Source organism: Centroberyx gerrardi, chromosome 20 (assembly GCF_048128805.1).
Source record: "Centroberyx gerrardi isolate f3 chromosome 20, fCenGer3.hap1.cur.20231027, whole genome shotgun sequence".
Taxonomy (NCBI): domain Eukaryota; kingdom Metazoa; phylum Chordata; class Actinopteri; order Beryciformes; family Berycidae; genus Centroberyx; species Centroberyx gerrardi.
The window spans coordinates 3,978,407-3,992,840 of record NC_136016.1 but is presented as its reverse complement, the minus strand read 5'-3'; the positions used below and the strand labels follow the sequence as shown (position 1 = coordinate 3,992,840).

Sequence of the window (14,434 nt, the reverse complement as noted above, 5' to 3'; positions counted from 1 at the left end):
GGGCTGCTAGGCCAGGCTCCAGCATCATGGCGTCCTTGAGAGATGAAGGGCAGCACTGCAGCAGGAAGGATGCTGTGACATCACCGAGGCTCGCCTCTTCGTGTTTCTCGGCAGCTTATTGCATTCAGATAGCGCAGCTTCATAGGGAAATAATTTAGCTGTTCGCCATGCATGGCGATTTAGTAGCCTGATATTTTGTCCATCGCTTTGTGCATGTTGTATTTGCAGTGTTGTCGATCGTTAGGCGATAGACTACGTGCCGTTACCTAAAAAATTAAAAAATTTCGCTGTTTAATGTTTCCTTGCTTATAGGTAAAAGGTATATACCCGATAGAACATGACTAAAGAGCTTTAATAAACTCTTAGGAGCCACTCTTGAATTCGGCATACATGTCATCCACCAAGCCATACTTATTTTAATAAAATATCAACCTTTAGGATTGGTTCGCTTGTTATTTTCACGATCTTCTTCCACCAAAATACACAGTCGAGAGCGGTAGCGAACAGCGTGAACCAATATTAAAAGTTGAAATTTTATTGAAAAAAAATTGCTGTTTGGTGGACCATCTCTATGCCAAATTTACAAAATGACCTTACCGATTCATGAAACGTCTTAGTCATATTCTAACAGGTATGTACCTTTGCCGATAAGCAAAGAAGCATTAAACTGACAGATTTTTGAATGGAGTTCGGCGTCACGTCCTCTCCATAAGAGAGAGAGGCTTGGGCTACCTGAATAGGTGGCGGCATTATGCAAAACATAATTATTAGTATATTATATATTATATATATTATTATTAGTATAGTATACTATAGTATAGTACAGTACAGTACAGTATAGAACAGTACAGTATAGTAGTTCTAAAATGTATTAGAGGATTACTATAGTTGTTTTAAGAAATACAAGTTAAGTCAACCAAAGAATTTAAAAAAAAAACACTAAACAAAATCATTGTGTATTCCTGTCCCAGGTGTGTGGTGTATTTCTCTGCAGCTGAAGAGGTGTGTCCAGGTCACCATGGGGGAGCTGTTCAGGAGCGAGGAGATGACCCTGGCCCAGCTCTTTCTCCAGTCAGAGGCAGCCTACTGCTGCGTCAGCGAACTGGGAGAGCTGGGCATGGTCCAGTTCAGAGATGTAAGCATTTTCATTTTTCATTTTCAAATCATGCCACGCAAAGAGGCACAGTGGGTTTTTAGTTCTACAAACATTTCTCCAAGGCAAGCTGCTCTAGAGGTAGAAATAATCTCATTGGTTGAGTTAAACCTCAATGGGCGGGGCCAACGAACCCCAGTTTTTTTGGCTAAATAGTGTTAGACTGAAACCCTTGGGAGCACCTTTAAGTGTGCTGATTTAACTGTTGTGCTATGATCTAGACATTTAAACTTATTCTACAGTTTAAGTCATTGAGCTTCAGCCAAATGCCAAAAACATAAACATGTCATAATTATTTTTTTCTCCCTTTCCACTCGCAGCTGAATCCGGACGTGAATGTGTTCCAGCGCAAGTTTGTCAATGAAGTGAGGAGATGTGAAGAGATGGACAGGAAATTGAGTAAGTAATAAGACAAATGAACACTCAGCCTTGGCCAAAAGCTTGGTGTAGCATCTTACTCTGATTCAATCTGGCTTTGGGATGTGTATCAGTTTTGAATTTCTGATCCTTTATCACTCACATAAATGCAGCTTTCATGTTTTTATTTTTCTTGTCCCCTTTTCCCTTGAAACCTGTTAAAACCCCATCGTATCATTTCAAAAATACTGTCAGTGAGAAAATACGCACTGTTTTCTCCATCTCTAAAAAATGTACATTGACTACAGAAATGCAGATACCTGTTTTTTACCCAACAGCAGTGTTACGCTGATGCTAATGGCTTCAATAATGGATTCTCTCTGGTCCATAGGGTTTGTGGAGAAGGAGATCAAGAAGGCTAACATCCCAATGGTGGACACTGGAGAAAATCCAGAAGTCCCTTTCCCCAGGGACATGATTGATCTAGAGGTAACTGATGATTCATTTACAGTTACTGAATGTATTTTAGAGCTACAATATGGAAAAAATATTTTTCTCTCCAGATGGCGTTAGTATTACCATGGGGAGGTCGGGAGAGCAAATTGCTAATTGCATGAAACACCAGACTTCAATGTGATATGTTTAAGTAATACATGAAGAGTTAGGGTTTCAATGTAGACAATACAGTGGCATTAACAAACATGTAACAACATTACTTAATGCAGTTGTTTATTGTGCATTTAATATTAACTCATCTTTGTTAATGTCACTGTTCATGCTTAATTCATGTTAGTAAAAACATTAGTTAACATTAACAAACATGTATAACAACATTAATTAACGCAGTTTATTGTGCATTTAATTTGAACTCATCTTTGTTAATGTCACTGTTCATGCTTATTATTAACAAACATGTATAACAAGTTCATGTGAATTTAACAAACTAGTCTTTGTTAATGTTGTTATTCATGTTTATTTCATGTTAGTAAATGCATTAGTTAACATTAGTTAATGAATACTTAATGTAAAGTGTTACCAAACTATCTTATCTTTTTCCAAGGGGGGGCAGATTTTGATTTGATGGTTTTGATTTAACAGGACAATGCAAGATGGAAAAAAATGTTTTTGCAGCCATAAGCCCTGTCCAGATGGTCTATTAATGTAGTTGCTACTGCAGTGATTCTGTGATTTCATTTCCGTGCAGATCAACTTTATTTGTGATTGGGAGAAGTAGTTACCAAGCAAATGACCTACATTGTTTTTCAGTGAACTCCCACATCCTCTTTCCATTCTAGTACTGTCCAGACTGATGCTAATACTTTGTGTGGTAGACGTATTCTGGAATCTGATGGGAATAATACACCCCATCAGTAATTTATGGGAGTAATAAAGCATTACATACTGTACATGCCATCTGGATTGTTCATTAAAATCCCTGACTTGCAATGTAGTAATTTATATACATTACCGATTTTTTCCTGCAGGCCACCTTCGAGAAGCTGGAGAACGAGCTGAAGGAGATCAACACCAACCAGGAAGCCCTGAAGAAGAACTTCCTGGAGCTGACGGAGCTCAAGCACATCCTGCGTCGCACGCAGCAGTTCTTTGATGAGGTGCACTGATTTCACCTGAATGTGTGTTCTCAGAAATATCTCATTTCAACCACACTGATCTACTCTCTCCATATCCCTCTGCTGCTCTCTCTAGCCCCCAATACCTCAAGTCATTTTGTCTGATTTCCAGTGCAGTGTAGATGCTTCTCCAGGGGAAAAGGGAAGTTATAGAAGATTCAGCCTAGTTAAGATTGAGAGATAATATTATAACAATTGGAGTTTTGGAGAGACGGTGCTCTGCCCGTCCTTATTTAAAGGGGAGGTTCAGTGATTTTAGAGGCCTATCCTATCTATCACTAACCATGTCCACTATTATAATATTCAAAACATTTTGACATCAGAGTTTTTGTCTGTGAGAAATCAGCACCAGCTTCCTGTTAGCATTTGTTAGCAATGCTAGTGCAAGTCAATGGGGTATGAAACTGCTTTCAAAATCCTCTTCAAGTGCTTTGAGCAAGTTCTATTATGTATTCTTACTATTACTACAGCTATGGAAGTATATGGAATGGCTTGCAAGTGATTTTAAGAGGTTTGGTTTCTAACCATTGACTTGTGCTAGCATTGCTAACAAATGATAATAGGAGGTGGTTGCCGATTTCAGAGAAACGCAAGATCTAATAGAAAATCTGTACTCTATTAAAAAATCAAAGGATGAGGTTGCTTATGTACGATATAGGTCCTATTTATTTCAAAGTGCAAAAAATGCACAGTGCAGTGCGGCAAACATTCAGTCAAGAGACCATCATCATTTATGTGTGTTAATAAATAAACTAGGCTAACTATGGTCTTCCTAACGGCTTTGACAGATGGAGGATCCCAACCTGCTGGAGGAGTCGTCGGCCCTGATGGAGGGCAGCGAGGGCGGCCGCGGGGCCCCGCTCCGACTGGGGTAAATATGAATATGAATTCATTAAATATGAATTGCAGCACATGTGGGTACACATTTTGAAACTGCAATTGAAATGTAAACAACAATTTAAAAATGTCATTACAAAATGACAATAATATAATTTGGATGGAGAGCTTTGGATGGAGAGCTTGTGAAATTGTGATGGTCAAGCTATCTCATTTGTGATTACTACAGCAGAACAAAATGCAGCTAATATCGCGATTCATTTTTCTGCCCCGCGATACGTCTTGTCACATTTTTGCATGCGAATTATATTGAATTTTGATATATCGTCCAATCCCTATGGGCAATGATCCATCTCCTAAATTCTAGTTTTCTAAACGCTTGCTATGTACGTATATCTGTTTGATTTTAATTTACTTGCATATATCTATCTTGAACACTTGTGTCTTTTGTCTGTGCAGGTTTGTAGCCGGTGTGATCAGCAGGGAGAGGATTCCCACCTTTGAGAGGATGCTGTGGAGGGTGTGTCGCGGCAATGTCTTTTTACGTCAGGCAGAAATCGAGGATCCTCTGGAGGACCCCGCCACGGTCAGCACAGGCTAACATAGATATAAAGCAGATAGACTATAGTAAACAGATAATTAATACAAACAAATGTCAAGAAGCACACAAAGAATACAAAAATACAAAGGAAAATGGTTAATTCGCATATTGCCACATCACAACCAAACACACAGTACTGATTGTTCTATAATATGTTCTTCTCTTTCTGACAGGGAGACCAAGTTCACAAGTCAGTGTTCATCATCTTCTTCCAAGGTGACCAGCTGAAGAACAGGGTGAAGAAGATCTGTGAGGGGTGGGTGTCATATACCTGTCCATTATTCATCATCATCATCATCCTAACTGATTCCAATTCAAGTTATTGTTAGTTACCAATCGACAAGTAAAGGAAATAAAATAGAATAAAAATCCACTATGGAACATTTTTCTGCACAGCAAGTGACAAATTTAAAATAGAAAATGCATCTCTTATGACCATCTATAAAAGAAAGATTAAGTTACCTCAAAAGAAGATATTTCCACTTTTTGTGGAAAATGTTATCTCATGCCTCTCGTCCCTTTGGTTTATGTTGGTATAAAGCATCACAGACCAGCCGGGTTGGTAAACAGTTTACTGACGTCATGTTAAAGGATTTCTGGGTAGTGAAGATAAGATAAGTGAAAATTCAATTATCGCTCCCTACCATTAGGGGCCGCCAACGTGCGAAAACAGCATAGTTCAGCAATGTGTGTGTTAGATGCTGTAAGTTTGATCTGTGTGTTTGACCAGGTTCCGCGCCTCTCTGTACCCCTGTCCGGAGACGCCTCAGGAGAGGAAGGAGATGCTGGCTGGGGTCAACACCCGCATTGATGACCTCCAAATGGTACGTTCAACTAATCGTATGATGGAACACAAAGGAAGAGCAAAAAAAAAACCTTTGTACCTTTCATCTTTACCTAGAATTTCTCTATCATAAGTAGAATTCTAGGGATAGAGAGGAATATTTGTTACATCTGATGTCAGGCTGTATCAAAGAAAAGTAGATGACAAAGAAACAAAACTGAATTGGATAACATTAACTAAACGGCAACAAAAGTGTCCAAGGATGAAAAGAGAGAGAGAGAGAGACAGAGAGAGAGAGAAAGAGAGAGAGAGAGAGAGATTGCAGTTTCCTTTGAGGTAGTTGACCTTGGAGTAAAGCCTGTGTATTGTTTAAGCCACATTTCCATTTGCAGTGCAATTTTTTTTTTATTAATAATTCTTTCAAAATGGGTCTTTGTATCGCTGCCTATTAAACAACAAAGAAATGAATCAGACATTTTGCACAACAGGATGTCTGTTTTCAGGTTGCTGGTACTTTTTCCTTGACAAAATGTATTTCCAGTGACATAAATCCTCATAGTGTGGGTGGGCGTTTTCTTGTGCATTAGTTCTTATCTGTGAAAGACTTTTTTTCCTCTCTCATAATGTTGTGGTTCCCCCAAACTCTGTCCTTATTAAGCCTGGAAAAAAACTCTTGGTTCTGCTTGAGAGAAGGTTACGCTGCCCTAATCTGACCCTGTCCTCCACATGAAATGCACACAAAAGAACATTTTACCCAATTTTACATAGAAGAAATTCTGACACTGTTATCCAGAGTAACGTACAATGAGTGCAACAGTAGAATAGAAGAATTTCTTGATCGCCAACATTACAAGCAAAGGTCAAAACTACAGTACCTTCACAAAAGATGTAGCACACATCACTGTGTCCTCAGAATAACTATGTAATTTAAAAAACATGCTGAAGAAATCAGAACCAGGTAGATGTAAACAGTTTTTTTTTAGCTGAATTCACAAACACAATGAGACCAAACCGGTGCACTCCATACCAGAGATTTTCAGAAAATAAGAGTGCCCTACCAATTTATATAAAATTACAAACATACAGTCTTTGCATCATGGTTACCACTAATGTACCACCACACCTCAGGTCATTCTATAGCATCCTCAAGGCCTAAGACCAATCAAAGTCAAGGAACAGAAGATATGTTAACTTTTATAGACCACTTAAGTGTTGTTGTCATTTTCGCCTCTGCTGGAAATGAATAGGATTTCTGGTTCCCATTTACCAATCGTTTTGTCCTTTAAATATGTGATACCTAGCTAATTTATTGTATGTGTTAGCAACTTAATCTATTTAAAAAAACATATTTGCTAACAAACTAGGTGCGGATGTTGTGTCATGGGAGCCATCTCTCTATTCTTGAATGTGAAATGCTAAGCTAGTTAATGCTAGCGATTTTTTACATTTGTTCATTGCGGCTTCAAAACTGGTCCACACACGCCTTAACAAATAAAGAAATACATATTAAATCCTTCTTAAAGATTTTAAGCAAAATAGTCAGTGTTAGCATCGGACATAGTTAGGGATGATCATTTTACACCCTTATACATTTTCCCATTAGTCTGACAAGGCAATGGAACCGGAATCCCTTATTTGGGCAGAAAATGTACGTTGATTGACAAATCCCTCAACCCTCCCATGCTGCTCCTCTAGGTGCTGAACCAAACGGAGGACCACCGTCAGCGGGTGCTGCAGGCCGCCTCCAAGACCATGAGGGTGTGGTTCATCAAGGTGAGGAAGATGAAGGCTATCTACCACACGCTCAACCTCTGCAACATCGATGTCACCCAGAAGTGTCTGATCGCCGAGGTGTGGTGCCCCGTCTCTGACCTGGACTCCATCCAGTTCGCCCTGCGCCGAGGGACGGTGAGTTCGCGTATCTAGCTTTTTCATATGGCCATGTATGCTCTTTTGCAACAACGCTGAGGTTCACCCCCATACAGTTGCACACTTTGACACCTGGGTGCTGCCCAGTACAACCAGTCTTCTACTGTTATTGAGGTAGCATGAATATCCTGCATATCCTGACCCAGGATATGAACTGGTGACCTTCCTGTCTCTCTTTAACGTCTATGCTCCTACCAATGGTAACAGATTCCAATTACTGTCGATACTGTGATAGAGTATCTTTTTTGTGCACTTGTACTTTTTGAGTATTTTTCGAAGTCGCTCATTTTACTTAAAGGGGCATTCAGTAATCTATGACTTTTCTATCAGCAACCAAGGCAATTGCAACAACATCGTCAGGTCTTTGTCAGAGCTTACGGTGGCCTGTACTTGACATAAGTAATACATTTACATTTTCACAGTACAGACAAGCAAGCTAGGTAATTAGAGCAGAGAGGGAGTGTCTTGAAACTCCGATGGGTGGGGAGTTTTTGTTCCAAAACAGAGTAGGCCTACAGGCCAGAAAGTGAGTTTTGAAAGCCAGAAATCTCAGCAGCTATAGTTGGGTCATTGATATTGACAACCCTATCAACCCCCACAGATATATCATGGTAATTTTGTGCTATAGGACACTAAAAAAAACTTAATTATTGCACTGAAGTATTTTACTTTATTAAGTAAAAATCCATTACATAGTACAAATGTATAGGCGCTACATCAGCTTTGCTTCAGAAACTGACCAAACATAAATTGTATCTGCATCAAACCTGTACAAGCATGTGAAGGAAATGTTAAGTTAACTTACTGTAACATTAAATGCCGAAACGTATCCGTGATAGTAGCTTTGTTAACATTAGCCAAAAAGCCATCTATCCAGACAGTGTTATTGGTTTGTGTTAGCTTGCTGCTGTCTAGCTAGTTCACTAGCCTTGCTAGCTAGTTGGATAGCTAATAGTTAAAGAAACATCAATGTTGTAACGTTATTGAATGAGGATGGACAATATCAGTTTATTTTTTTATCTTTGATTGAATAATGACTGCTCAACATAGTCTATAAAATGTGCATATCTCTCTATCCTCTCATCCTTTTTGCATATTATGGGAAAGATCATATGTAATGTTTGTTTTTTAAAATAATCCAATAATTTTTACAATGACTACATTTTTAATGAGCTATGTTATACTTTTACTTGAGTAGATTTTTACAGCAGTATAAATAGCAGTATAGCAGTAAAATTTCTGCCAAATAATGGTACTTCTACTTGAGCAGGATATTTTGGTACTCTCTCCTGGCTTCCACCACCCACTTGATTTCATGACTCTGCTTCCTGTTTGTTATTGCGTGCTGTCACTGCCTGCTGTTGAGTCATTACACATTTTTGTATTGTGTGTTGCAAACAGTGGGAACAGTGCAATATCGTCATACAGTATCAATGATATGCTGCTCACATTCTACCATGGAAACAAAGACAGAATTGTATTGATTTTGTATAGTGGTTCACACAGAGGTCACTGAAGCACTGAAGCCTCACTCTCCTATCCAAAGCTTGCTGAAATAACAGGAATAGACCATTACTACAGAAATCGTAGCATACAGCCAAACATAATAACTCATTAGGGTTTGTGGAGGTCGCTCTGAGTCATCTGGTCCGTTCACCCTTCCTTGCATTGTTTATCTATGAAACGATTTACCTATACTCCAGATTTGATGTAACGCTCCCTTGTGTTAGTGCCTCCCATCACAGATAACATTACTACTACTACTACTACTACTACTACTCCTAATGATAATAATATAGCACTTATCTAAAACCAAAGTGCTTCACAGGAATGCAGAAAATACAAAAATATATTAGGGGGAGATAAAAAATAGAAAACACATTCAAAAGAAAATTGGTTAGCAGAAAATAAATTCATGCATGAAATGAACAAGCAAAAAAAGAACATAAGAAACAAAACAAGCTCAAAAGTGGGAAAAAACAATTACATAAAAAAGATCTGGCCCCATATCCATCATTTTTGGTGTATTTGTTCTTTCTTGGTTATCTCATTTTTATCTGTATTTTTTCCCTGCAAAGCACTTTGTGATTAAGCTGTTAAAGGAACTTTTTAAAGATATATATATACAGTATACCGTATTTCCTCTAATAGTGGCCTGTAGTCAATTAAAAGCCGGGTCTCCGATAATGGCCGGGGCCGTGGTCGACACGAACAAATAAAGGCCGGCCTCAAATACAGGCCGGGGGAAAAAACTAGGTCAAAACCTAGTACATGGCTGGACCGTGTCTGTCTCCTCTCTCCACCGCTGCCTCTCCACCGCACCCACGGCCCGCATTGATCCTCCCGATCCAAGCCCCGGACCCCCGCCGAAATCTCGGCCGGATCACCGGGAACACATCGGTGCCCAGGTTCAGTTAGCTTCAGTTAGCTTCAGCTTACATGCAAACAACGGTGGATACCGGTAAACTCCTGGTGCCTGTTTGTAACTGTAGTTTGTAGTAACGTACAAGTGCCACAAGACGGCTCGGCCGGCGGAAGTCTCTGGAGCATGCCGTCGTCGATTACCGTAATTATCGTAATGCATTGCAGTAACAAAAAAACGTCTACCTAACGTACCTTAACAGAAGCAGATCAGAAAACAAGGAGGCTTCGTACTAAAATAGGAGCAAATATACTTATCAAACAGAGGGAATTAGAAATAAAGGCCTGTCTCTAATATAAGCTTGCTTCCAATAAAGGCCTGGTACCCTCTGCAGTTGAGGTAAATAAAGGCCCGGGCCAATATTAGAGGAAATACGGTATATATATATAGAGGAAGATTTTTGTTGCTGTGGATTTAGTACTGAATTTAATAACTGTGTAAATTTATACATTATTTCATTGGGATAATTTGTAGTGAAATACATTATTGTGAAATCAAACTATTCCTCATTTTGAAAAGGAATCCACAGTTATACCCTTACAGATTGTGGATATGTTGCCAGCTATAGACACAACTACCACATGCACAGTAAGAAAGAGTGATATTGACGAGTGGTGGGTCTGTTTGACAGGAGAGGAGCGGCTCGACAGTGCCGTCCATCCTCAACAGGATGCAGACCAAGCAGACTCCACCCACCTTCAACAAGACCAACAAGTTCACTTCAGGCTTCCAGAACATTGTTGATGCCTACGGCATCGGGAACTACCGGGAGATCAACCCAGGTTATACTGGAATTCACTGTTCACTAATGAAACTCTACATCTGAATTCAGTATCCATAATATTAGGCTAGATTTTAATTCAGTATCCATAATATTAGTCTCAAGTCAGTTCTAATAGCAATTTCTGAATCAGCAAAAACATTTTCCGCAGTTCCAAATTTTTTTCTAATTTTGCTGATTCAGCTTTTATTCAATATACCATTCAACATATCAATTTATGAAAAAATGCTTGGATGAAAACCCAGCTATTGGCTAGAAAACCCAATTCTATTTTGTCAACCAAGGACTTTAGTTATCTACTGTCCTTTAAATAGAACCATACTTTCTTTATGTTTACTTTCATGTTGCACTTTTAGTATTATTTGCTCCAAAGCTCCATGGTTTCATTTTCATTGGATTCAGTTAGGGCCATACAATCCATTGAAAAAGTCTTGAAATTGCAATGCTGATAATTGCAATCCCTACATAGCAAAAGCTGACATTTTTATGGAAGATAATTTCTCATTTTTTTTCAAACTGAACAAATCCTAAACATTAGCATTTCAAATTATGTAGAAAAAGTTTATTATATGGATTTTCTCCCCTGATGTATTGATGTGTCTGATTGTATGTTGACATAATTGTACATAGTTACAGTAAGACTCTCTCCAAATTTCAAATTGTAAGCCAGAGATTATGCAAATGAAAAAATATCATGTACGTGGCTGTTTGAAACACTTAAAACATGCAGCATCTTGTGGTTTGGAAATTGCAGCAGTCGATATTGTGATGTTGTTTTTTACGATAATAGTGCAGCCCTGTTGTGTGACAGGTTTCTTACTGTGTGTCACCTGTTACAGCTCCGTACACCATCATCACCTTCCCCTTCCTCTTTGCGGTCATGTTTGGCGACATGGGTCACGGCGCGCTGATGACCGCTGCTGCTCTCTACCTCGTCATCCGAGAGAGTCGCCTCCTCTCCCAGAAGAGTGACAATGAGGTAAAGGAATACAGACTCTTAGAAATGCATAGATAATCTGAATGAACCGTACCTTGTGCTCTCAGACGAATACCTACGTAGAATCTAGCTATGTTTCCATCCAACTGTCAAACAACATGGTGATATTCTGATGTATTAACCACAATGGAGACTTACACACATTAGAAACAACATGTATGACATTTCTGGGAATGTTGTGATGGACAGATATTTTACAGGCAACAATTCAGAACTTCTAAAGCCATTTTTGAACTGTCGTCCAATGAGTTTCAACAATTTGTCGTCATGATCATGACAATTCAATCATTATTTTCTCAACAAATGTGTTTCCATCAAGTTTCATTTTCCACTTTGAGCAAGCATACATTTTTGCAATATTGGGGAAATTGTATTGAATTTTGCCATTTCCTTTGAGCTTTTTTTTTATTTCATAAGCCATAATTTGCAAAAACATACTTAGATCAAAACCCACCTAACATAATTTTGTCAACCAAGATCTTCAAATGGTGGATATCTCATTTTGGAATGATACTATTCAAATGGTTTCAGCCTCTGATTTTACTCAGTTAAAATGAGATTAAATGGTGTTTAGTCACATTGATGTGTAACGCTGCTACAGTAGTAGTAGTAGTAGTAGTATTTCCTACCATTTTAATCCATTTTATTATGATTTTTCTGCAGATGTTCAACATGGTGTTTGCTGGTCGGTACATCATCCTGCTGATGGGGATGTTTTCCATCTACACCGGCATCATCTACAACGACTGCTTTTCCAAATCCCTCAACATGTTCGGCTCTGGCTGGAGTGTCCGGCCCATGTTTAGCACCAAAGGAGCCAACTGGTCGTAAGTCAGCCATTCCTACTTAGGGCCGACATTGTCCTTTTATTAAATATCGGATATCAGCCACCTCCGATATAATGGAGGTTCCTTTCTGACCCTAGTTTGTACATTGGTTTGGAAAGTCTGGAAAAGTATGGAAAATGAATTAGATAATTTCCTGGTCTTAAAAAGTTTGGAAATTGCACAAAAATGTCTGGAAATGTATGGAAGAAATATAATGTCAGGAAATTAAATTCTGGAGAAAGTATGGACCCTGTCATATACTAATCAGATTCATTCAGTTACTACCCAATACCCAGTATTGTCATACACCATATCCCTGGCATTTTTCTGATTTTCTTTTTCTTACTTGCTCATTCATGTTCTGAGTGAATTTCATGACCCTTCATTTCCTATTTCCTGCTGATTTGTTCTAGGGTTGAAACGCTCGATGGGAATTCAGTGCTACAGTTAGACCCAGCCGTTCCCGGTGTATTCAACGGGCCTTATCCACTCGGAATTGACCCGGTAAGACCTGCATGCTTACAAAAACAAGAAGAATTTATGGCTGCGATCACACCTACAGTTGGTTTTCTTTGGTCTAAACCATAGTGGAAAAGTTCACTAAGTTGCATTTTTGTATTCGGTTCATTTAGGTTCACACTGCCCAATTACAAGCAAACTAGGGCTTGTAAACAAAAGTCACATGGACTCACAAGTAGCTCGTTTATTGGACTGAGTGGGGAACTAAAAGAGTAAACACTTTAGAGTTCAAATTAACTACTCCAAACATTTTGGTGTTAACGCACCCTGTAACAAATATAAGAAAGAACAGGCACAGTCAGATTTTCTTGGTCAATTTTGAACATTTGGACCTGTTGTGATCTCCAGATCTGGAACATTGCGACCAACAAGCTGACCTTCCTCAACTCGTTCAAGATGAAGATGTCCGTGATCCTGGGTGTCATCCACATGCTGTTTGGAGTGTCTCTCAGTCTCTTCAACCACCTGTAAGTGCCACACTTAAGACCATTGTTGGATGGTAACACTTTACAGTCATTTATTGCTTTTCCCAGATAGTGTAATGTACGGAAGTAATGAAGTAAATTAATATTTTTAATTTGAAACGAGTTATGCATTGTACTCCAGACAGAATAAAGACAGTTTGTCATGAAAGGCATACTATGCAGTTTGCTTTTCACCACTTCTCTCTCTTTCTCCACATTCTTTACATGTATTTAGCTGATGCTCTTATCCAGATCTGCCAACAATGAGTGAACAGGTATAGGGTATATTGCCCAAGGATTCTTCAATAGGACGCATAACTGTAGATTGAAGTACAATTGTTGTTGTGGTCAGTCATATAGTCACTTTATATGATCTGTTTGTAGCCACTGGCACCACAGTAGGTATCTACTTAGAACCCTTTTAGTTGTAATTACTGCTTGAATACACATAAAAACGTCCATCTTAACAAGTCATTTAGTCTAGTGTTGAGTCTTAAAATCTTATCCAAGTGGAAAACCCTCCTTCTTGAGTCAAGTGTCTTTAAATAACTTCCTCAAATTTCAAAGGGGCATTAAGTATTCTATGACTTTCATCGACTTCTATCAGTCACCAAGGAATGGCAGCAGCATCAGCAGCTCTCTGACAGGTTGTTTTTCTTCCAAAACAGACTACGGGCCAGAAAGTGAGTTTTGAAACCCAAAAAATGGTGAAGTAATCATTGAGTGTAGTCAGCTTACACAATACCAATTGGCAGTATTTTTGTACCAAGTAGGACGAAATCTTGGCTGCACACAGGACGTTTTACGCGTTTTACATATGGAAATCTAGCTAGCATTGGTAACTAGCCCGCTAGTGTCTTTCCCGTTCCAGCTATGGCAGATGCTGAAAAAACGGCTCCAACATCATTAGCCAAAACAGGTTACCTGAGCTTTGTAGCAGAGTGCCGCTAGCTGGTTAGTATACTAGCCTACCCAAAGAGCAAAATAATTTTTGGCTGATATGCTAATGGGACATACTATAAGCATACTGTCAAGTCTCAGTGTTTATACTGTCATAAGCGATATTATTGCCTAATTTCTTTACAAAAGTTACAGTTATTGAAAGTCAAATTATCCTGTCAGGGTATGGCAT

At 38.9% G+C, this 14,434-nt stretch overlaps 1 protein-coding gene across 15 annotated transcripts in view; it reads left to right on the top strand.

Moving 5' to 3' along the window:
• The first annotated feature begins 1,018 nt into the window (after positions 1-1,018).
• Positions 1,019-14,434, top strand: part of atp6v0a1b (ATPase H+ transporting V0 subunit a1b) — a 30,478-nt gene continuing 17,062 nt past the window's right edge. For 8 of the 15 annotated variants that reach the window (XM_071924706.1, XM_071924703.1, XM_071924701.1 and 5 more), the window contains exons 1-14: positions 1,019-1,135; positions 1,474-1,552; positions 1,902-1,999; positions 2,995-3,123; positions 3,930-4,012; positions 4,438-4,564; positions 4,753-4,835; positions 5,310-5,403; positions 7,059-7,271; positions 10,346-10,496; positions 11,335-11,474; positions 12,156-12,319; positions 12,733-12,823; positions 13,187-13,305. In XM_071924706.1, the coding sequence (XP_071780807.1) occupies positions 1,019-1,135; positions 1,474-1,552; positions 1,902-1,999; positions 2,995-3,123; positions 3,930-4,012; positions 4,438-4,564; positions 4,753-4,835; positions 5,310-5,403; positions 7,059-7,271; positions 10,346-10,496; positions 11,335-11,474; positions 12,156-12,319; positions 12,733-12,823; positions 13,187-13,305 (1,688 nt within the window). The remainder of the gene's footprint in view (positions 1,136-1,473; positions 1,553-1,901; positions 2,000-2,994; positions 3,124-3,929; positions 4,013-4,437; positions 4,565-4,752; positions 4,836-5,309; positions 5,404-7,058; positions 7,272-10,345; positions 10,497-11,334; positions 11,475-12,155; positions 12,320-12,732; positions 12,824-13,186; positions 13,306-14,434) is intronic. The other 7 variants (XM_071924707.1, XM_071924708.1, XM_071924712.1 and 4 more) reach the window with 4 other exon arrangements.